The sequence below is a fragment of the Neovison vison genome, chromosome 2 (assembly GCF_020171115.1).
Source record: "Neovison vison isolate M4711 chromosome 2, ASM_NN_V1, whole genome shotgun sequence".
Classification (NCBI taxonomy): domain Eukaryota; kingdom Metazoa; phylum Chordata; class Mammalia; order Carnivora; family Mustelidae; genus Neogale; species Neogale vison.
In genome coordinates, this window is record NC_058092.1 from 35,345,548 (window position 1) to 35,367,766 (window position 22,219).

The following is a 22,219-nucleotide window of genomic DNA, read 5'->3' on the forward strand; positions in this document are numbered from 1 at the left end:
ATTTTCTTCCCTTCTCTTTCTTCCTCCCTCTTTCTTTTCCAAATCATTTAATTTTCCTTCCTTCCTTCTCTCACCTTTCTTCCATTCCCTGCTTTGCTTTTAGTACCAACTCATTCAACCAATAAATACAAATACACTTCATATGTGAAGAAAAAATAGGCACTGAGAAGTCAGAGATAAATTCAACATGGTTCCTATTCTTAAGAAACTTAACATGGAGGGCGCCTGGGTGGCTCAGTGGGTTAAGCCGCTGCCTTCAGCTCAGGTCATGATCTCAGGGTCCTGGGATCGAGTCCCGCATCGGGCTCTCTGCTCAGCAGGGAGCCTGCTTCCCTCTCTCTCTCTCTGCCTGCCTCTCCATCTACTTGTGATTTCTCTCTGTCAAATAAATAAATAAAATCTTAAAAAAAAAAAAAAAAAAGAAACTTAACATGGAGAAATTATGGAGAAATGACTAAGGAAGTGGAAGTGATGGCCTTTGAGATAAGTCAAGATAAATTCAAGACCACTGAAAACTTCTTTAGTATACACTCTATAAATACTGATGTTACAAAGATGAATGAGGTATAGCTGCTCTCAGATCAGTCTTCCATTCCACTAATTACAGCATAAAACAGGCCTTGGTGGGTACTGAGATAGAAAAACAAAGTGTGATGGAACCATCGAGGACAGGGTGATTGATGCTGTTTGGAACTTCAAAGAGAAGATAACATTTTGGAGAGGACATTTTATTTTACTATTTCATTTTTTTTTGGAGAGAACATTTTAGGGAGAGTGCATAGTCAAGGAAGTAACTGGAAATATGGGACAGTCTAATAACTGGACTAAGACTCTTATGTGTGGATAGAAATAAAAAAGCTAAGCAGGACTACATTAACTTCTCTAAACTCATGAACAATATGAAGAAAGTGAACACAGACTTTGTTATTAAATTCCGGAATCCTGTGTTTAGGAGGCATTCATCAATTTCTGAGTGAGCCTTAGTGAGATCAAATTTCCTATGTAATGGGTGTTAAATACATCATAAAAGAAACCCCTAACCACAACTGAAGATATAGCAAGAGTAAAAAGGAAAAAAAAGTTACTGATGGCAAATCCACAAGGAGTTATTAAAGGATAGTATGATATTTTAAAGTGTATTAAAAAGAAAATCTTTTGGGGCACCTGGCTGGCTCAGTTGGTAGAGCATGGGACTCTTGATTTCAGAGTTGTGAGTTTAAGCTCTACGCTGGGTATAGATTATTTAAATAAAATCGCGAAAAGAAAAGAAAATAGAAAATCTTTTCTTAAACATCTCTTAACATCGATGTCATGCAGACCACTGCACAGAAACATTCATGGGTCTCTTTCAGGAAGGCAATTATCATAGCACAATGAACACTGGAACACAAAACTGTGCCCCAGGACCAGACACCACTTCCATCTAGTACTCAGATTTGCTATCTCTAACTACAGGACACCTCAAACCCATTGCAGCTAAAGCTGAATTCATTATATTCATTCAAATTTGTTCCTTGATTCATAATGCCTTTCCTGGTTATCCATATCACCACCTAGTCACCTAGTCACCCAAGCAAAAAGTAGAGGGAACTCCTCTCTCTTTTTCTACTCTCCCTCCCCATAAATCATCAACTTTCTCAAATGTTCTCTCTTCTCCATCCTTAGTGCTACTTCTTTAGTTCAGGTCCTATTTCTTTAGTTCACTGTTGCTATGGACTTCTGTATCAATTCCCAGTTCATCTCCCTGCATGTAGTCCTAACTCCCTCAAATCCATTCTTCATATAATTTCCAAAGCAATATTTCTAAAATGTACATCTAAGTTGTCAAATTTGTTACCATAAAGTTGTTCAAAATATTTACTTACTATCTTTTTAATGTCTGAAGGATCTGTAGTGATGTCCCCTCTATTTATATATGTATTTAGACTACAAGGTCCTAGAAATCAGGGCCTGAGTTATCTTTTCAATACTGTACTCCTTAATATATTAATACATTACCACATACATATAGATTCACAGTTAAGTACTGACTATGAGGTACTAACTTGGATTCCTATTGCACTCCTTCTGATATCTTTACACAGTTCTTCTTGAATCATTGTGGGGAGCAACTCTAACACAGTAATAGTGCTGTCTTCTCAAGAACCTTTTAACATAGCAATAGAGTACTGCTGTGTTCTTAATTTATATAGGCCAACAGTCAATGTTGAGTCAATCTCATTCATCCTCTCTCACCCTCATAAAGCTGAAAAATCACTGGGATCAAACATCCCTCAGGTTTTATGAGTATATTTAATTGTCATAGCTCACCTTCAAATCCAACACGCTCAAGCAGGTTCAATGGGTACCAAATTAAAGGTTTGTTCCCAACTGGAAGCAGAGGTTTGGGAATGCTGGAAGTTAGGTCTGTCATCCGAGATCCCCCTCCAACTGCCATCACTACTGCTTGAAATTCCATTTTCACAAACTGCTGTCACAGAAAAAAAAAAAACAATTAACAGGAAAAAAAATTATAAAATTCAAAGCACACACAGTACTAACCCTACTTCTACTTAGGTTATTGATACTATGTCAAATGTGATACTTCCAACTCCAAAAACCACAGTAAGAAAGTTTCCTTAGCTATAGTATAAGCATCACCTTTATTATATTTTTTGACTCACCAATACATACTCTCAGCTCCAGCCAAGGGAGATGGGCTGAAGGAGGCATGTGAATTAAAGAAACTTGGCCCTTTCCCTTGAGATGCTCACAATTAAGTGGAGAAGACAAATTCAGTAAATTACAATATACTACGGTTAGTGTCATAGCAGAGATATATTCAAGATGCAGTAGGCGTATAGTCTCAGTCTTCCTAGAAAAGTCCAGAAAAGTTTTATAGGAAGGTAAGATCTGAGCTGACTCTTCAAGGATTAAGAGTTTACCAAGTGGTGTGTGTGTGTGTAATGGAATAAAACTCAGCCATCAAAAAGAATGAAATCTTGCCATTTACAATGACATGTATAGAACTGGAGGGATCTATTCAAAGCAAAATAAGTCAGTCAGAGAAATACAAATATCATATGATTTCATGCATATGTGGAATTTGGGAAACAAAACATGAACATAGGGGAATGGAAGGAAAAATAAATAAAGATGAAAACAGAGAAGAAGACAAACCATAAGAGACACTCAACTCTAGGAAATAAACTGAGCATTGCTGGAGTGGAGGTATGTGGGGGAATGGGGTAACTGGGTGATGGACATCAAGGAGGGCACTTAAAGTTATGAGCACAGGGTGTCATATGCAATTGGTAAACCACTAATTTCTACCCCTGAAACTAATAATACAGTATATGTTACCTAAACTGAATTTAAATAAAAAGAAAACTTTAAAAAGGAGTTTACCAAGTGGGCTTCTGATGAGTTATTTCCTGAAAAAAGAGTTAACAGCAATAAATACAAAATATATAAATAAATGTAATATATAAATATATAAATAAAAATAAATACAAGCATATTAGGTCTCTGAAAAGTATAAAATGACTTAAAACGTCTCCAATAACTCAGCCATCTGCTCCCATCTTTTCATTATCCCCAATGATGAAAGATATTGCTATATAAACACAAATGCAGGCTTGCATCTGAACCTAGATTTGCAGAGCCCAGTGGCAGAAACAAATCAGATTAATTCCCTTTTCTAAACTCAAGGTAATAAACACACCTGTTTGGCCTTCCAAATAATCTCTTTACAGGTGCTACCACAGAAAAGATGCATAGTAAAAGGTCATAAACTTTACTGATTTAAAATAAAAGTACTTCTTGATTTACAACAAATGATATAACTTTTTTTTTAAGATTTTATTTATTTATTTATTTGACAGAGATCACAAGTAGGCAGAGAGGCAGGCAGAGAAAGAGGGGAAGCAGGCTTCTTGCTGAGCAGAGAGCCAGATGCCATGTGGGGCTCTGGGATCATGACCTGAGCAGACGGTAGAGGCTTTAACCCACTGAGCCATCCAGGCACCCCGATATAACTTTTTAAATACAAGTGTGAAATGCAATGTTCAGGAAAAAAATTATTTGACAGTAACTTGACAAATAATGTTGCACCTTTATTCATAATTATGATCATCTCTAGGCCCCTCATCAATATTTAAACTGCAGCACTTAAACCCAGTACACCCGAGGCACAAAGTGAAGGCTCCTGCACAACATCTACAACTTAAAGATACAGTAATTTCGGGGCACCGGGGTGGCTCAGTCCATTAAGCGTAACGCCTTTAGCTCAGGTCATGATCCCAGGGTCCCAGAATTGAGTCCCTCTGCGGGCTCCCTGCTCAGCCGGGAGCCTGTTTTTCCCTCTTCTGCTGCTCTCTCTCAAATAAATAAATAAAATCTTAAAAATAAAAGAAAAAAGGTACCATAATTTCAATTCCAGCAAGCACTGCCTCAGATTAGAATTTAAATTCAATTTGGCTGGCACTATATAATTCGTTTCACATCTGATGTTATTATGAAGAGAACATTGGCGCTTTCGCAGTCAAAAGACCTGAGTTTGAGTTCTGGTTCTACCACTTACAGGCAAGGCCTGACATTTAAAACTCTAAGCGTCCTCAGTTCCTAGAAGGGAACCTGGTACTTAAGCTCACAAACCCTGAAGTAGACTGTCAAATGCCGCAGTGTCGCAACTATGGGTAATGGGAGTCTCCCAAGCTTTGGCGGGAGGGGGGAGGAGGTGTTCATGGCATCTCAGACATGCTTCCATTATTGCAGTTATTGCCTCTCTCTTTGTAAACTGGTGAGATAAAACACTACCATAATGGGTCTTTCATCTAGAGCTTGTTGTATTCCTATTTGATTGCCTTGCCCCAAACAACGAAAAACAGGCAGAATAAATAAATGAAGGGCTGAAGTGGAAAGAGTTCAGGTACTCTGCGGAGTGTCTGGTCCCCGATCTGGTCCTCGCTGTGACTTCAAGCAGATGCTCCCCTCCTGAAACTCCTCTCCATCTGTTGCACAAAGTGGTTGGCTCCCTTCTAGTTCGGCCACTTAGCTGCCTGCCCGGTCCTGGCAGGGACTCGAGCTGGAGACCCTGGGGCTCTGCACCCTCGCCCACCCCATCAGGCCTTCCTCGGCCGGGATCAAGAAGCCTGCTTCCCCCACATGAAGCGGGACCTCGTGGCCCTCACCGCCGTGCTCATTTCCAACAGCCAGCTCGTAAGGGGCCTGACAGCGCAAAAGCCGCAGCTTTACCTCTGAACTCCCGGCGCGCCACAAACAGCTCCCAGCGCTCCCCACGCTCCCCACGCCGCCTGCGACTGACAGCCTAAAGGCGCAGGCGCGCGATGGCCAAGCATATCGATGGGACGGCAGGCCCGCAGAGCAGAGAGGAGCGCCGAGCAATAGATTACGTAGCGAGAGCTTGCATTCTTAGAGGGGAAGAGGAGGCACAGTGGTCTGTACCCTTTTGTTCATTCACAAGTCATCAACGCCCATTGAGTGTCCTTCGTCATGCTGCGCTCCTGGAATCCTGGAACAAGTCACGGTCTCTTGCTTCAAGATCTCATTCTACGGGGCGCCTGGGTGGCTCAGTGGGTTAAGCCGCTGCCTTCGGCTCAGGTCATGATCCCAGGGTCCTGGGATCGAGTCCCGCATCGGGCTCTCTGCTCAGCAGGGAGCCTGCTTCCCTCTCTCTCTCTCTCTCTCTCTCTCTGCCTGCCTCTCCATCTACTTATGATTTCTCCCTATCAAATAAATAAATAAAATCTTTAAAAAAAAAAATCTCATTCTACGACCTGGCCCCGACTACTACTACTGGGCTAGCCAGTGGAGAAATGTCTAAATGCCCTTGCAGGCCAGGGATTGCCAAGGCTTTCTAGGTCTGCGATGTCTAAGGCAAAGACTCACATCGGCTATGTGAACCAGACTCTAATGGTATGGAAAACAATCACCTTTAGCCTTCAAAACTGTGGGAGGGGGGCGCCTGGGTGGCTCAGTGGGTTAGGCCTCTTCCTTGGGCTCATGATCTCAGGGTCCTGGGATGGAGTCCTGAGTTGGGCTCTCTGCGTGGCAGGGAGCCTGCTTCCTCTCCTCTCTCTCTCTCTCTGCCTGCCTCTCTGACTACTTGTGATCTCTGTCAAATAAATAAATAAGATCTTTAAAAAAAAGAGAGAGAGAGAACAGTACAGATGCCATAGAGAGGAAGGGAAGTAAGACAGATGGAAAGTGAATGATGATAAAGGTCAAATAGGCAGCGGGAGAGAGAGTGGAGAATTCAGATTGCAGGGGTCTTGTGGGCCATTGTGAAGACCCCTTGAATTAAGCAGAGGAGGGACATGATATGACAGATTTTTAAAGGATGACTCTGGGGTTGCTGTGTTAATAGATTCCCTGGAATCAGGGAGTCCACTTAAGAGGCTGCAACTCCATGAGAGACCCCAAATGTCTATATCTAGATAACTATAACAACTGTGAGAAATAATAATAAAATAGTTGTTTAAAGCAGTTAGTTATGGGGTGGCTTATAAGCTACCGTAGGTAACAGGAACAAGAGCCATTTTCTCTTTCCCACACATTCCTACAATTTCCTAACCTTTTAGAAGCTTCCTCTTTTTGTCCCTCTCTTAAACCTTGAGTTGCTTTAGCTCCTTCCAAGTTAAGAGAGTTTAATTTTTGCAATAAAAAATAAAGGAGTTTGACTTTATTCAACAATATTTATTGAGTGCCTAATATGTGCCAAGCAATGTCTTAGGTGCTGGGGAAACAGCAGTCAGGACTTGAAATTTTTCCCAGATTTTTCAACCAGAAGAATAAGACCTCAGATTAGATGCCACTGATTGTGGGGGGAGAGTTGGGGGTAAGACCTGAGACCTTTTTATCCACAAAACCAGCCTATTTTTGTCCTGTCTTTCCTTCACTTTAGGATGCTGGCAATGACTTACTAAATAATTAGTTATTTTACCTAAAATGTAATACCAAGTATGTTGGTAAAAGGGAGTGTGGAGTGATTGGCCACAGGAGGCCTGAAACTTTACTGTTTCCTTCTGCAGCAAGATTCTTTCTCCTGGTTATTAGCTGAAGCAAAGAGAAGCCTTGAGAATTATGGCATGGTTTTGAAGTAAGAACTAGTTATGAAGTAAGAACAGCATTCAGCCCCATATCTGTCATCCATCCTATTTTTTTTAAAGATTTTATTTATTTATTTGATACAGAGAGAGAGAGATCACAAGTAGGCAGAGAGGCAGGTAGAGAGAGAGAGGGGAAGCAGGCTCCCTGCTGAGCAGAAAGCCCGATGCGGGGCCCGATCCCAGGACCCCGGGACCATGACCCCAGCCGAAGGCAGAGGCTCAACCCACTGAGCCACCCAGGTGCCCCTATCTGTCATCCATTTTATTTTATTTTTTTTAAAGATTTTATATATTTATTTGACAGAGAGAGATCACAAGTAGGCAGAGAGGCAGGCAGAGAGAGAGAGAGAGGAGGAAGCAGGCTCCCTGCTGAGCAGAGAGCCCGATGCGGAACTCGATCCCAGGACCCTGAGATCATGACCTGAGCCCAAGGCAGCGGCTTAACCCACTGATCCACCCAGGCACCCTCTGTCATCCATTTTAAATGCTCATGTTTAAACTAGCAAATGTTTTCAGGGAACTTATTCCTGTAACTGAGTAGTTGAGTAATTGCTTCAGTTTAAATGGCTTTTATTCCCTAGGACAGTGGTTCACAAACTTTTTGGTTTGTGGCCCCTTTATAGTTTTTTTTTTTTTTTAAGAGAGAGAGAGAATGAATGTGTGTGTGTGTGTGCGCACCAGGGGTGGGAGGGGAGAAGGAGCAGAAGGAAAAGGAGAGAGAGAATCTCAAGCAGGCTCCACACCCAGCTGGATCTCAGGAACCCGAGATCATGACTTAAATTGAAATCAAGAGGTGGATGCCCAACCAACTGAGCTACCCAAGTGCCCCGAGGATCCTTTTCACTATTAAAAATTATTGGGGACCCTTGAGGTACCTGGTTGGCTCAGTCTGTGGAGCATGTGACTCTTGATCCCAAGGTTGTGAGGTCCAGCCCCATGTTGGATGCAGAGATTACTTAAAAATAAAATCTTTAGGGGCATCTGGGTGGCTCAGTGGGTTGAGCCTCTGCCTTCAGCTCAGGTCATGATCTCAGGGTCCTGGGATTGAGCCCCGAGTTGGGTTCTCTGCTCAGTGGGGAGCTTGCCTCCCCCTCTCTCTCTGCCTGCCTCTCTGCCTACTTGTGATCTCTGTCCAATAAATAAATAAAATCTTTAAAAAAATAATAAAATCTTTAAAAAGAAAATTATGGGGGCCCCAAAGGACTTTTGTTTATATGGATTTTATCTGTTGATATTTACCATATTAAGAACTCCAATCTAAGAAATTAAACATTAATTCATTTTCAAAATAAAAATAATAAAATTATTGCATGGTAACATAAATACCATTTGTATGATAACATATGTTTCAAACCAAAAAAATCAGAAGAATGCCATACTTTCACCTTTTTGCATATCTCTTTAATGTCTGGCTTAATAGAAAACAGCTGGATTCTCTCATCAGTTGCAATATATTGTTTTGGGTGAATTCTATGATAAAACCTGACCTCACATAGATATGGTAGGAAAAGGGAGAGATATTTTAATAGCCTTGTCAGATAGTTGTAGGTAAGACTGTGGTACTACACAAAAACTCAGTAAGTGGCAGTTTTTTAAAGATTAGTTGTAATGTAGAATTATTATATCAATGAGCATTTGTACTCTAATACTTGCATTTCGAATGGACAATTTGATGCATTGATCACTTGTAAAATATCCTCCCAAATGTTGACTCTTTATATTTTTAAAATTACATTTGTTCATATCACCACCAATCTTATCAGAAAAATCCTTTAAATATTGGAAAGCTGGCAACTTTATGATGACAAATACAAGTTTTCCAAACTTCTGATTTTCTCTTGAAAGCTCAAATATTATCATAGGCAACAATACTTTCAGTGATTTTCCTTGAAGAGACGGGCTTACTTCATTAATTTTGACAGTTTGTGTGTTCTCAAGGACCAAGAGTTAATAAAATTACGTTACTGCTTCATCAAAGACATTCTTATTTTTTTAAAAAAGATTTATTTATTTATTTTAGAGAGAGAGAGAGTGCGAGCTGGGGGAGGGATGGAGGGAGTGGGAGAGAGAGAGAATACCTAACAGATTCCCCACTATACATGGAGCCCAACACAGGGCTCCATCCCAGGACCCTGAGATCATGACCTGAGCCGAAACCAAGAGCTGGCCTCCTAACCAACTGAGCCATACAGGAGCCCCCAAAGACATTCTTAAGTGAACCTTACTTTGTCTTATTATTTTTTATTTTTATTGCAAGTGTGTGACAGTGAAGAATACAATGCATATTATGCAGTTTGGTATCACTGCTTTGATTCATGCCAAAGCACTAGCCATATTAGCCACCATGGCTTTTGTGCCATTAGTGCAAATATCAATATAATGAAAGGCAGATAATATTTTAATATTATTATAAAAATGGTTTTTAACCTGAGAGATACCTTGAAAGGGTCCTGAGGACTCCCAGAGGTCCACGGAGCATACTTGAAGAACTGCTGCCTCATCGATTCCTTCTTTCTGGTTCTCATTGCTTCTAGTATTTACATTATGGTACTCATCACAAAGGATTTTCATCCCCTTTTTCATGTCTTCTCTATCACAATGGGAGCCCTTGGAGGACAAAGGCTATATGTTATTTGCTTCTCTCTCCTCAGGTCCTAGCATAGGACCTGAGACATGCTAAGTAAATAATATGAATAAATTAAAATTTCTCATAAATTTTCCCTTGACCTCCCATTTGGTGGTGGAAAAACTGAGCTGAGGGCCTAGGTCACTGACAACATCTCTTTTCCTGAACGTTCCTTCTCACTAAGTCAATCTATATTACTATCTCTTATGTCTAGCCTCATGCTTATTATTTACTTTTTATTTACTAATTATGTGGGAAGTATTTAATAAAGGCATATTAATACAGGCTGTTCCTTATAATGTTTCCTGTTCACATTTCTTCCCCAAGGGATATTTATATTTATGTTTTTATATGTGGTGGGGACTAGTTTAAGAAGGTCAAGCTCCAAAGTTCTCTTTGAACTGTGGGAGACAAAAGAAACCTTTCAAAAGTTGGGCCTTGGCTCAGAAATACTCTTCCCACGGTCTGCAAGAGCTCTCTCTTTGGGAATTTGCTGGCCACATCATAATATTCATCTACTCCATTTGGCTGTGGACTTGTCAGTGGGGCAGGAAATTATTATTTTTAGAGTACTGAGTGAAAGATAAAAATGAAAAGAGAAACTCTACTTTGGCAACCAGTTGCAGGTCCCAAAATATTTGTGTTTTATTTTTGTACATGAGCCCACCAGTTGCCTAATAGATTCGTGATAAGTTAGAGAGCAAATGATGCTATAGTGTTTCTATAAAGAGCTTGGAAAATAACCTCATTAATTGGGACTTCAACTATTTCCTTTCAAGCACACAGAATTTTCATTGTTGGTGGTTTTAAAAGTCTGAATCTGGACATTTATGCTTTAAACTGATGGGTCAGGGAGCATCTAGGTGACTCCATCGGTTAAGTGTCTGACTCTCGATCTCAGCTCAGGTTTTGATCTCAGGGTCGTGAGTTCAAGCTCTGTGTTGGGCTCCATGGTGGAGCCTGCTTTAAACAAACAAGCATACAAATGGATGGGTCAATTAAAAAAATATGTGATTTATGGGGCACCTGGGTGGCTCAGGGGGTTAAAGCCTCTGCCTTCGGCTCAGGTCATGATCTCAGAGAGGCAGGCAGAGAGAGAGAAAGAAGCAGGCTCCCTGCTGAGCAGAGAGCCCGATGCGGGACTCGATCCCAGGACCCTGAGATCATGACCTGAGCCGAAGGCAGCGGCTTAACCCACTGAGCCACCCAGGCGCCCAACATACATGAATTTAATGGCAAAGGACACACAGGGAAAACCAAGGTATTATAACATCTGACATGACAAAGGCATTAATTTACAGGACTTAATACTTTAGCTACCAAGACAGCAGGCTTTGGCACTGGCAGACCACCATCCAAATCCTAGCTTCATTATTTATTGACTACCTGCGTGACACTGGGCAAGTTATTTAATTCATTTTTGCTCTAAATTTCTCATCTGGAAATGGGGACAATAAGAGTATTTACTTCATAGAGCTAAGAAGATAAAACAAAGATAACAGATGTACAGCTGTTAGCACAGTGCCTTGCTGTGCTTATTACTTTAGTACTGTGCAGAGATTGTTATAAATCAGTAAGAAAAATATAACACCAATAGACAAAAACACAAAAAGAGCAGTTCGTAAAGAAGAAAAATAATTGCTCAGTACATAATAAAAGCAGTACAAATTAATGTAACAATCACCATTCTTCAGCATATTAAATTATAAAAAATATTTTTAAGTGTTAATGCCAGAGGGTGTTCAGAGTTTAGGAAATAGACACTAATGGGAACAAAACTGATACATCCTGGCAATTTGACAGTTTGATGGTGAGTTTAGGATGTTATTCTAAGGAAATAATCAAATAGGTATAAAAGGCTATAAAACATGAGGATGTTTATTATAATATAGTTTTCAATATAAAAAAATTTGTAGACAACCTTAATGTTCATCTATAGAGGTGGATTTTTTTTTTTTTTAAAACTAAGCTCTGTGGGAGGCCTGGGTGGCTCAGTGGGTTAAGCCGCTGCCTTCGGCTCAGGTCATGATCCCAGGGTCCTGGGATCGAGTCCCATATCGGGCTCTCTGCTTCTTTCTCTGCCTCTGCCGGCTTGTGCTTTCTCTCTCTCTCTCTGACAAATAAATAAATAAAAAATATTAAAAAAAAATAAATAAACTAAGCTCTGTGCCCAATGTGGGGCTTGAACTCATGACCCTGCAGGCTGAGCCAGCCAGGCGCCCCAATGGAGGGTTTTAAAGGAGTACAAGTTATGAAAACTTAAAACGTAACAAAATGCAGCCAATATAAATAATAGTTACAGTGAGTATTCCCCTTGTTCCAGTGACCATCATTTCCTGCTTGGATTACTCCCTGCTTCCAAGCTCTCCTCAACTCATTCTCTACACAGATGTCAAAGGCAAATCTAATCATGTCAATCCCTAGCTTGGCCCCCTCATGGCTGGTCAATATAAAATCCTAAAACAAGCCTCAAAAGCTCGAATCTCTTCTCTCTCTTCCCGTTACAGTCCGGTAACACAGGACTCAACGTGCTTCTTCGCTGGACTGTGCCCAGTCATTCTCCCTGATTCAGCATTCCACTGAGTCCCGTGGGTTAGTATCACCCTGCTCTGTCTTCTAACAATACCTTGCACTACTTCTTTGGAGCTCTTACATAAAGGCTATTAAATGTTGTTTATGCAATTATTTGTTTAATATACTGTTTCCTCTTACATTAGAGTTTAAATTCCAAGAAAGCAAAAATTATCTGTTTAACCAATATTTTCCCCATTGTACTTAGTACAGTGCCTGACATAGGTGTTTGATGTGTTTACTGAATGAATGGATGAAGAACAAGCTACAAAATACAATATGAGCCCAGTTTGGTATAAGAGGGACCAAAGACTTAAGTGGCCAGTACTAGACACAGAAACAGACTACCTCCAGCAGATGCACGCTGGCCAGGCTCTTCCCTGAGAACAGAAGGGGAATGTCCTCTCTGCAGGGCAGGCTGCACAAGAGGGCGGGAGCTTGCTGGGAAGAGCAGAGCTGATGGGAGTGGTGGCCTCTGGGGCTCCTATTCTTTCAGCTCCCCAGGCAAGAAGAGGCTGCTGGAAGAGGAAACTATGTCTTCCGTGGACCACCCAAGGCACAGGCACTGAGGGCTGCCTGGAAGGCTCAGCTGGGGTGTCAGATTCAGAGTTATGGGGAGATAGGCCTTGGGTTGCACACAGCCCCAGGGGGCAGGGCTCAAGGCCAAGGCAGGGTAGCGTCAGGACTCTCCCTAGAGGGCAGTGTGGAGAAGCCTTGGGAGAGGAGTGCCACTTCACTTGAAACTGATGTTGACTCCTTTGGCTGGGGGATGGGGCTGGTCTCTATGGTCAGGAAATTTCTCATTGGGTACTTGTTCTTAAAGATGCCTTTTAGCTGTGTGGTAACTGGAGGCAGTGTCAGATGTGGATGGGTAGCTATGCTGCTGCCTCTTTTGTCAAAAATTTGACTTGTCTGGTTTATCAGCCATCTCAGGCTTTGTCTTTTATGATGTCAAGTTCTTCTGCCCACCTGGTTCCTGAAGGTGGGCTCCCATCCTCCAAATCACCACACCCACCCCAGAAGATGCCAGGCCAGGATCTGTGCAGCCCACCCCTGCTCCTGCCCATAGTAGCACCCATAGTAGTTCCCTGCTCAGCTTCAGATATAATGCTTATCAATTTGTAGACCCACCACTCCCATGTGACACACAATCTCCCTGGCTTCCAGCCCAGGTCCCTGAAGTCTTAGAAGAACCTTCCCTCCAACCCTCAGTAGCCCAATAAACACATTCTGAAGGAATGAATACATCCATTTATTTAACTTTCCCATGTGCAAGACCTTCTTTGATGGAGTGTCATGGAGGCCCTAGAGGGAGGACTGGGGCAGGGACTTGCGGTTAAGACTTAAGGGCAGGTTTAAAGTCTAGGCTTTGAGTTGGGTGAAAGGGAGCTATTGCAGATTTTAGAGAGGATATAACTGGCCTTAACCTTGCACCATCTTGGGGCTGACACAGCAGATGGGAAATCAAGTGATGCATAAGTGTTGGAAATGGTGTGATGGTGGGGGTAGTAAAGATGTAATGTGGAGTAGATGGAGGCTCTGAGCCAGGGAAGGTGGTAGAACTTTCAGTTAAGATTGGGTTGAAGGGCAGAGCTCACACTTTGGGTACAGAGGGAGAGGAGGAAAGGACAGTTGCTGCTTCTTTCTTGGGTCAGGTGTCCAAAAAGGAGGGCCATTACTCTCTATCTATCCGATGCCTTGTCTGGGGAGGAGCCTCCACTCTCCCCAGAGATTTAGCTTTGGGTCCTGGCTGAAGCCAGAGAAAAATAAGGAGAAAAAAGGAGCCAAAACAAAAACCAAAAATACCCCCAACAACCATAAAAACCTTGAAGTAAAGTCCATGGTGTGGGGAGCTTGAAGGCCCCCTTCAAGTAGCTCAGGCCTGGCAGCTTGTGCTGGGCTTGCGGGAAGACTCCCTCCCACAGAGGCGAACTAACTCGGGAAGCGAGCCCGAGCTTGCGGAGGGCCTGTGGGTGTGCGGGGCTGGGCCACCAGGGTCAATCAACCGCCCCCACTGCAACCAGACACAGGGGCGTGCTGTCTTTCCGAGCGTGTGGGCTCAGGTCAGGAGCTTAGACCCCAACCTGGCCAGGGGCTGCGTCTTCGCCCCACGCGCCGCCTAGTGGGACCCGCGCAGGCGCAGTCCTGCTGGCCCGAGGCTGCCCCCTGGCGCCACCTCACTCTTCCCAAGGGCTCATGTCGGTGTCAATAGCCACGCAGTTGTACGCGGCATAGCGGAGCTTCTCCTCGCACACCTTGGCACTGAGGGAGACAGGACCGTGGTTGGCGCCAGGGGCACCGCAAGGGCCAATGCAGGGGGGGCCTATGGGCGCCGGGGCCCCAGTTCGTGCTCTTCATGACTGGCCATCCTCCTCCATCCTAGGGTGACGCCCCTACCCTGCTCCCCACTCTGTAGGCTCCCCCACGCCCAGCAGACCCACCTGGCATAGTGTGGTAGGAAGAGGGTGCTGGAACACGTGGAAGATTCCGGCAGCGCGTCTGTGGTTTCGTAGCTGGGGGCGCGGACGGGCCACAGATTAGGAAGAACTGTAGGGACACGGGGTAGGGACACAGCCCCAGTCCCTGCGGAAAGCAAGCCCCGCCCCTCTCCAGCCACACTCACCCCAGTTTGTCCGGGTAGATGTAGATCCGCGCAGGCAGCCGGCTGCGGCCAGTGACAAAGCGCAGGAAGCGGCTCCGATCCTCTGCATGGAGAAGGACGTCAGCATCCGCACTGATGGCGGGGAAGGCTCTACAACTCCTACCCTGCCTCGGTATCCCACAGGCGGAATCCGAACCCAGGCACCACGCTCTCCTTTGCCACTCACCGTTGGTGAAATTGTTCAGCGCTTCCCAGAAGTACTGCACCCGAGTGTCAGATGGCTCGAAGTCCTCAAACCGGGCTGGGGACCAGGACGGAAATCGAGCCTAGGTCCCAACCTGCCTCGTCCATAAGGCCCCCGCCCCCACACTGCTGGACCCCCATACTCACTGAGCTTGCGCAGAGCATCCACGGTGACCTCTGGGTCCCCGCACACTTTCTTCTCCAGTTCCTGCCAGGTCAGCAAGTCCAGCACGGCCTGCGGCACCACCTTCAGCAGCCCTGCCTGCATGGCTGCCACCTGGGGAAGGAGGGAGAGGCCTGGCTAGGGAAGAGGGTCCAACTCCCAAGTCAGTGTGTGGTGGGGTACTTGGCCTCCACTCACAGAGATCGTGGGGGCATGATCTCTGTTCAGCACTGGGGGCCATCTCTGAACCCCACTGATAAGCAGGAACATGGGGCAGAGGAATGGTGGGGCCCAGAGTTCTTGCGACTGGGTACTGGGGGCCTATCAGGCTAGGCTCTGCGTGTTAGGAGCTGCACAAAGCTCTTGTTCTGCTGGCCTCTGGGTGGTACCTGCTCCTTGCTCTCTTCTAGCCGGGTCTTCTGCACCAGTTGGATGAAGCGGGAACGGTCCTCATATCCCACCACGATGCCTGCACCCCCGGGGATCAACTCTACTACTTGCTGGTCACTCAATACGGTGGTGAATGTTAGCTCCTTTCCAAATTTGAACTCAAATGTCTCTTTGTCCATTCCTTCCATCACCTCTAAGAGCTTCACCTGGAAGTTGGAGAGAGGGAACGAGGTCGGCCTTTCATTGTGGAGACAGTCCTTGTTTTCTCTCAAGATGCTCACAGGGAAACAGGAGAGGCAGCTAGACAAGGAAGTCCCCATGCAGCCAATGAGGGCAGTGAGGGGGTTGGAACAACCCCCTATGAAAGCATCAAGACAACACGTTGCCAGTCTTGGCTGCCAGAGAAGGTGTCCTGGAAGAAATGGCATCTAAGCTGAGACCTAAATGATGGCTGGGAATTTGCTTGGCCACAAGGAAGTCAGGAAAGAGAACAACATGAAAAAAGGTAGAAAGAGCAAAAGGCCTGTGGAATCTGTTTGGCTGGAGCCAAGTGGCCAGAGACACAGAGGTCACATAAGGCTTGTCAGGTTCTGCATTTTACCCTAAGCCTGGGGCAAAGCCACTGAAGGTTTTGTTTTTTAAGATTTTATTTATTCATTTGACAGAGAGAGATCACAAGTAAGCAGAGAGGCAGGCAGAGAGAGAGGAAGGGAAGCAGGCTCCCTGCTGAGCAGAGAGTCCGATGCGGAACTCGATCCCAGGATCCTGAGATCACGACCTGAGCTGAAGGCAGCGGCTTAACCCATTGAGCCACCCAGGCGCCCTGCCACCGAAGGGTTTAAACAACGGGAAGGAAATGAATTACTCTGGCTGCAGGAATCAGATGGGTTAAGAATGGAGACAGGAACGCTAGGTTTGCAGTCAGTGGTTGTGTCACAAGGGAAGGTGGCCTGAAGCAGGATAGTAGTGAGATGGAAGAAGTGGACAGATGCCAGAGGGAGATGTGATAGAAAGTAGGAAGTAAGGGAGGGGAAGTGGCGGGTGGCATTGAGGGCCCTGGCATGGAAAAGGGGTGGACAGTGGTGCCATTTGGAGACAGGAGCCCTGGAGGGCAGAAGAGCGGGGAGGTGAGGAGGACTGGGCTGAGGCGGAAGTGCCATTTTGGGGCAGACGTCCAGCAGGCAGGTGCACATAAGGGTCCAAGCTTAGGAAAGAAGCTGGAGTTGGAGGTAAGGATTTGGGGGCCGCCAGAATAAAGACAGTGGTTGAAGCCATGGGAATAGAAGGAATCAGTAAAGGAGCATGTGTGAGAGTAGAGAAGGTTCAGGACACCCTCGGGGAACAGCGACATTTAGGGGCTGTACAGAGGAAACACTGGGTCCAGGCCCTACTTACCAGCACGGAGTCCACAGCTGGGAAATCCTTGCTCCAGCTCACCTCCTCCCCAGACAGCTGCTTCCACACGAAACCGGGCAGAGCCAGGACCTATGGGACAAATACCATTGTATCCTCATCTTGGGCTTCCCAGGTTTAGCTGGCCCTTCTTCCTTCTAGGGGCCAAGCTGATCCAATGGAGGCACAGATTTGGCTACTCACCAGGAACTCCTTACCCCGCAGGGCAGCCCCCATCAGCTGTCCGATCCACTCGTATTTGGCAAAGTCTCGGCAGGAGGGGTTGGGCACGTACATGTCCCGGGCTTCCCCAGTGCCATTGCCCTACTCCCAAGACAAGAGCTATTAGCATGGCATGGAATGGACCCTACTTTATTGCCCCAGACTCTCCAAAGACTTGCCTGCATACCTTCCACCGGAAGCCCTGAGTGGTCCCTCTGATTGTACAATGGCTACTCCTTCCCTGTATGCCCAGAGGCCGCCCTAGGCAACCTGGTCCCTCCTCTGCCCCCTCTCTAGTTCAGCACCTGGGAGGTTTGCAGAGATGAACAGCAGAACAACTGGAGAAGTAGGGATAGGAGATTACCTGGTTGGCTGTGCGCACAAAGAAGGGCAGAGGCACAGGGGTGTCTGCTGAGCTAGGGCACAACTCTTCTGACATGTCTGCCAGGCTATCCCGAAAACCACCCCCTGAAATGACACACAGATGATCTCAGCTGGAGCATTCAAGAACTCCAGCTCCCATAAAGAGGCAATAAACTGGTCCTCTATCTTGATTAGCTGTGACCCCAGAAGCCTCTACCACTCTACATAGGGCAGGACCATCATTATCCTTCCCCAGGGCCTCACCTTGGTCAATGATGCCTTCTGCAATGAATTTACACTCCCACCACTGGTCATAGCGCATGGGCCACCTGTAAGAAGGGGTGGATCTTTGTTCCCATGCTGGGTCGGGGCTCAGGATATTTCACCAGCGAGGGATAGGGGCCACAGAAGTAATGACGAGGGGTTTTAGAGCAGTGTGCGGAGATGTATAGTTTATGTGTGCCCAGTCCAAATCCCTCAACCCTCATGCCATACCTGTAGTCCAAGGGCTTTTCGTACTTGTCAGAGGGCTTAAGGCCTTCATAAACCTGGGGGCAGGGAAAGGGAAGGGAGCTGTAGCAAAGTCTATGCCAAGATCTTGTCCTACTCTGGCCCAAAGGCCTTACTTAGGCCCAGCCCCCACCCCAGACCCTTTACTGACTCTCCCTTAGATCGACCCCATGTGGTCCAGACCTGGGTGAAGACCGCATTCTTGCAGGCAGGGTCCCTTAAGGGGCAGGCACGGTGCTCCATGGCGAGGCGCCGGTTGATGTATAGGCGTGGCATGAAGCTGGGCTTGCTGCTTTCTGAGTCCCGCAGGCACTGGGCCACCAGGCCTGGCCTCTGGCGTGACAGCAGCAGGAACTGCTTCACTTGCTGATGAGGAGATGTGGCCAGAGCAAGACTGGCAGGCAGTCAGTGTCTGTCCAGGCTCTGGAACCTTCTATGCCTGGACCTGATTCCCAACTCTAGTTCATGCCTAGTCCATCCCCAACACCCTCCCCTTCCTTGTTTTCAGTCCCTCCTTAGTCCAGCCACCCGGGGGAGCTTTCTAAATGCCCCCCACCCCACCCCCAAATCAAACCTGGTCATCACCTACTTAAAACCCTTCCAATGGCTCCAGGGACCTAGGACATAGTCCCTTCTTCACAGCCTGGCCCAAACTGCCCTCTGCTATCAGGGCCTCCTATTTGCCTACACAGTCTCATCCCCAAGTTATACACACATCTACCTGGGGCACTTCTCTCATCATCTTCGGCAGCTAATAACTCCCAGTGCTCACCTTCCATGCAGCTTCCCTGTCTATGCTGTTACTTCTCCTCCCCCAGTTCTTATACATTTCACACACTATCTGGGAGAACTGCATCCCAAACACTACATTTTAACCATCCGTGTCTGGCTTTCTTCCTACATTCCTAAAGCCCAGCAAAGGTCCAGGCCTAGAGTAGCTTTTAAGAACTCTGTAGAAGAGAGAGCACTTGCATGAGCAGAAGGGAGGAGCCCACTGCTGACACCACTACTAGGCGGGCCAGGCTCACCTTAATCTCACTGAAGGTGCCCAGCGTGTGGTCCCAGGCAGGTACCAGGTGGTGCAGGACACTGTCCAGGATCTTTATGAATCTGGGGTGAGTGGGTAAAGATGGTGCAACTAAAGAGGATGGCATGGATTTAAGACTCCCTCACTCCCCAACACACAAGGACAGGAGAAGGTAGGGCCCAGGGGCTGCTCAAAGTGGAACAGCTTACAGTACAGGGCCTGGGGAACCTCCTTCCTACTGACGAATGAGGCTCAGGACTAGGGGAAAGGAAGGGCCGGGCAGGTACAGGACCACAGCCACCTCTGCAGGAGAACAGCTCTGCGGTACAGAATTTCAGGGTCCGTGCCTTCCAGACGTGGGTATCGCACCAGACTGGTTGGCTGGAACAGGTCTGCATTCAGCCCTAGTTCCCGCTGTCTAGACGACTTGATCTTGATCCCTCGAAGACGCACATCAATCCCATCATCTGGGGGAAGAAGTTATTTAGGGCACCTGCTGCCTCCTCGGCCCTCAGACCTGAGAGTGGCCCCTGAATGCTCAGGATTTCAGAAACTTGGGAGCCTTTGAGACGCCTTTCTACTTATCTGACTTGGATTATTATATTCTTTGAGGGTTTCTCCATCCCTCACTATATTGCAAGGCCTGAGGATCCCAACTCAGTTCCTCTTCCAGGTTCAGCCCAACCACCTCTGCAGCTTTAAGGCAGGCCTACCTGGCGCCTCCCACATGGCTCAGGCCCAAAGCTTCACCTCCCAGAGAGAGTTCAGCTATTCCCCCCATCACAACTCCAAGCCCATTGCTTCTCCACACTCACTGCCAACTAGCCACTGTCTATACACTGGGGCTCCCTTTCCCTCCTTAGAGCCTGAAGCCCCACCTCGGCACTCGACGATGCGGATCTCGATGACTGGGAGGTGAACGGTCATGTCCTCCAGGACACACACATCCCCGATCAGGGTCCTGACGAGATGGATGAGAGGCACTCTGAGTACCCCTTGCCTTCAGGGATTGCTGGGCTCTCACTTGACTTTCTGCTTCCAAATGGGGCCAGGCCCCATTGCTAGGATCATGCCCCATTCTCCCTCCCAGACCAGCCTGTTCACTCACTCGTCAATGCTCACGTCACTCAGCTTCTTCAGGTTGTCCCCTTCGCCCCCAAAGATCACTACTCGCTTAGGCATAAAGTTGTCATCTGTGGTATCCACTGTGAGCAGTAGCTTCCTGAGTGGTCAGAGGATGCACATGGGTGTCTGTACACTTACAGGCATGGGGCCCACCCACTCTGTCCTACCTCAGAGTCCACTCACTTGACAATGGTGCCCTTTTTCATGGTAAGCCGTACCCAGTGCTGGCACTGGGACCCATCGCTCTCCCAGTAGGTGTCTGCATTGCTGTCTGTCAGGCAGGACACATTGAACTCCTCCTGGGGAGGGGCAGAGAAGTGGAGACAGTGTTTACCCCACTCCCTGAACATGGAGGCTTAAAAGCACAGCCGGTATGGGTAGAAGTGTCTAGGCATTCCCACAGGACTTCCAAAATGGGGTGCTGGACTGGGTCTGGCCTGTGGGAATTCAGGTTTGGCCCTTGCCTAAAGGTGAGGGTTCTGGATCTAGCAAGAAATGATCTCTTGCTTGGGGTGGGAGGAGTCCCAGAACCCACCGTGTAGGAGGAAACGTCTATGCTCTCCACATACTGCTTCACGCTACCCAGGTTCTCATCCTCCTTGCCCAGGTGGTCGTACAAGAAGTGGATCAGGTCCTCGTCGCACTCGTAGGTCCACGTCGGGGGCACATAGCTAAGCAACCCCAAGTCCCTAATTAGGCCAGGCCCAGACCTGGAGATTCTTCCTCCCTATCCCACCCCAGCTCACTCACAGTAATCTCTGAACAGCTTCCGTATATGCCTCCGCTGGCTGGGGCTTTGATCCAAGGCGATGAGAGTATGTCAGGTCCACCACCTGTTCCCATCTGCGGGCACGGAGTGGGGGACGGCGAGACATCAGTGGGCAGCGGGGTACCCCCAGGGAGCTTTCTCCAGAGGTTCATCACACCAGACTGGGCTTCCAGAAGCTCCACCCCATCTCCATTCAGGTCCCGCCCCTTCCTGCCTTTAACCCTGCCTTCACTCCCTATCCCACCTCCCCGCCAGTGTCAGCTTAGTTCCCAACCCTTCGGGGCCGAGCAATCCCGCAGCAAGCCCCGCCCTTTCAAGTGCAGGACCTGAGCACGGGTCGGTAGTCCACGCCGAAGAGCTGCTGCTGCCGTTGGAGGTGGTCTGGAGTGTCGATGGGTACGAGGCGGGCCCCGCCCTCCGCCGGTCGGCACACCAGCAGCCAGCCTTCGTTCAGCCCGCAGTCACCCAGGTGTTCTGCCAGCTGCTCCTGCCGGGACGCGCAAGACGGGGACAGCCGTCTGGGATCTGCCCAGCGCCCTGCCCAGCCCAGCCCAAGGCAAAGGACACGGAACACAGTGCTCCCTCCAGGTGGGGGATGGGAAGGGAACGGCCTGGAGCCGCCCTGGCGCCAGGGGTCTTCTGCGGGGCCCAGGGCAGGCCAGGGAGTACCTTGGTCAGCTTCACCCAGAGCCCCTGGCCGTTGCACAGTTCCTCGCCGGTAGTTCGCACGCAGGCGCCGCGCCGGAGCTCAATGCTGTCTCGGGCCGCACGAAGGGGCCCGGAGCCGGTACCAGGGGCGGAGCCCGCCGCTCCCACACGCAGTCCCAGGCCCTCCGCCTCCCACACGGGCAGCAACACGCGCGACGGACCCGCTGGGTCCTTGTAAAGCTTGTAGAGCACCTCGCGTGGCACGAAGGCCAGCGCCGCCGGCAGCGGCCGTCCAGCGCGGAGGCTCTGCGCTGCCTCTGCCAGGAAGCGCACGCGGCCCAGCAACTGCCGCGGGGACTCTAGAGCCGCACCCGGTCCTGGGCCTGCCATGGTGAAGTGGCAAAGGAGACCAAAGGAGCCCAGGGGCGGCGGTTCGGCTCCCGGAGCCGCAGCCGCGAA

The 22,219-nt window shown here is 47.5% G+C and overlaps 2 protein-coding genes across 6 annotated transcripts in view; both read right to left on the reverse strand.

Annotated features, from left to right (window-relative positions):
• Positions 1–5,304, reverse strand: part of EIF2B3 (eukaryotic translation initiation factor 2B subunit gamma) — a 125,525-nt gene extending 120,221 nt beyond the window's left edge. Inside the window, exons 1-3 of one of the 5 annotated variants that reach the window (XM_044238093.1) lie at positions 5,236–5,304; positions 3,388–3,413; positions 2,311–2,467 (exon numbers count right to left, since the gene is read on the reverse strand). In XM_044238093.1, the coding sequence (XP_044094028.1) occupies positions 2,311–2,458 (148 nt within the window). In that variant the 5' untranslated portion in view covers positions 2,459–2,467; positions 3,388–3,413; positions 5,236–5,304. Of the gene's footprint in view, positions 1–2,310; positions 2,471–3,387; positions 3,414–5,171; positions 5,191–5,235 lie in introns of those variants that run through there. The other 4 variants (XM_044238092.1, XM_044238095.1, XM_044238094.1 and 1 more) reach the window with 4 other exon arrangements.
• An 8,238-nt stretch (positions 5,305–13,542) lies between these two features.
• HECTD3 (HECT domain E3 ubiquitin protein ligase 3) lies at positions 13,543–22,219 on the reverse strand. The gene is made up of 21 exons (XM_044238097.1): positions 21,782–22,219; positions 21,439–21,599; positions 21,094–21,186; positions 20,879–21,014; positions 20,527–20,642; positions 20,327–20,440; positions 20,097–20,179; positions 19,520–19,685; positions 19,220–19,301; positions 18,375–18,557; positions 18,177–18,229; positions 17,946–18,010; positions 17,683–17,786; positions 17,301–17,420; positions 17,100–17,189; positions 15,704–15,910; positions 15,299–15,428; positions 15,135–15,209; positions 14,930–15,011; positions 14,748–14,819; positions 13,543–14,568 (listed from the first exon to the last, which is right to left on the reverse strand). Exons 1-21 carry the CDS (start codon positions 22,148–22,150, stop codon positions 14,484–14,486), a joined length of 2,586 nt encoding a protein of 861 aa, XP_044094032.1. The 5' UTR covers positions 22,151–22,219; the 3' UTR covers positions 13,543–14,483.

Bases quoted from the DNA above. Each gene is read 5' to 3' on its own strand.
- HECTD3 (XM_044238097.1), bottom strand. From the start codon at position 22,150: ATGGCAGGCCCAGGACCGGGTGCGGCTCTAGAGTCCCCGCGGCAGTTG. The intron at 18,011-18,176 runs GTATGGCATGAG...CCCTTCTTACAG, and splicing joins GAAAAGCCCTTGGACTACAG to GTGGCCCATGCGCTATGACC. The intron at 15,429-15,703 runs GTACCACCCAGA...CTCCTTCCCCAG, and splicing joins TAGAAGAGAGCAAGGAGCAG to GTGGCAGCCATGCAGGCAGG.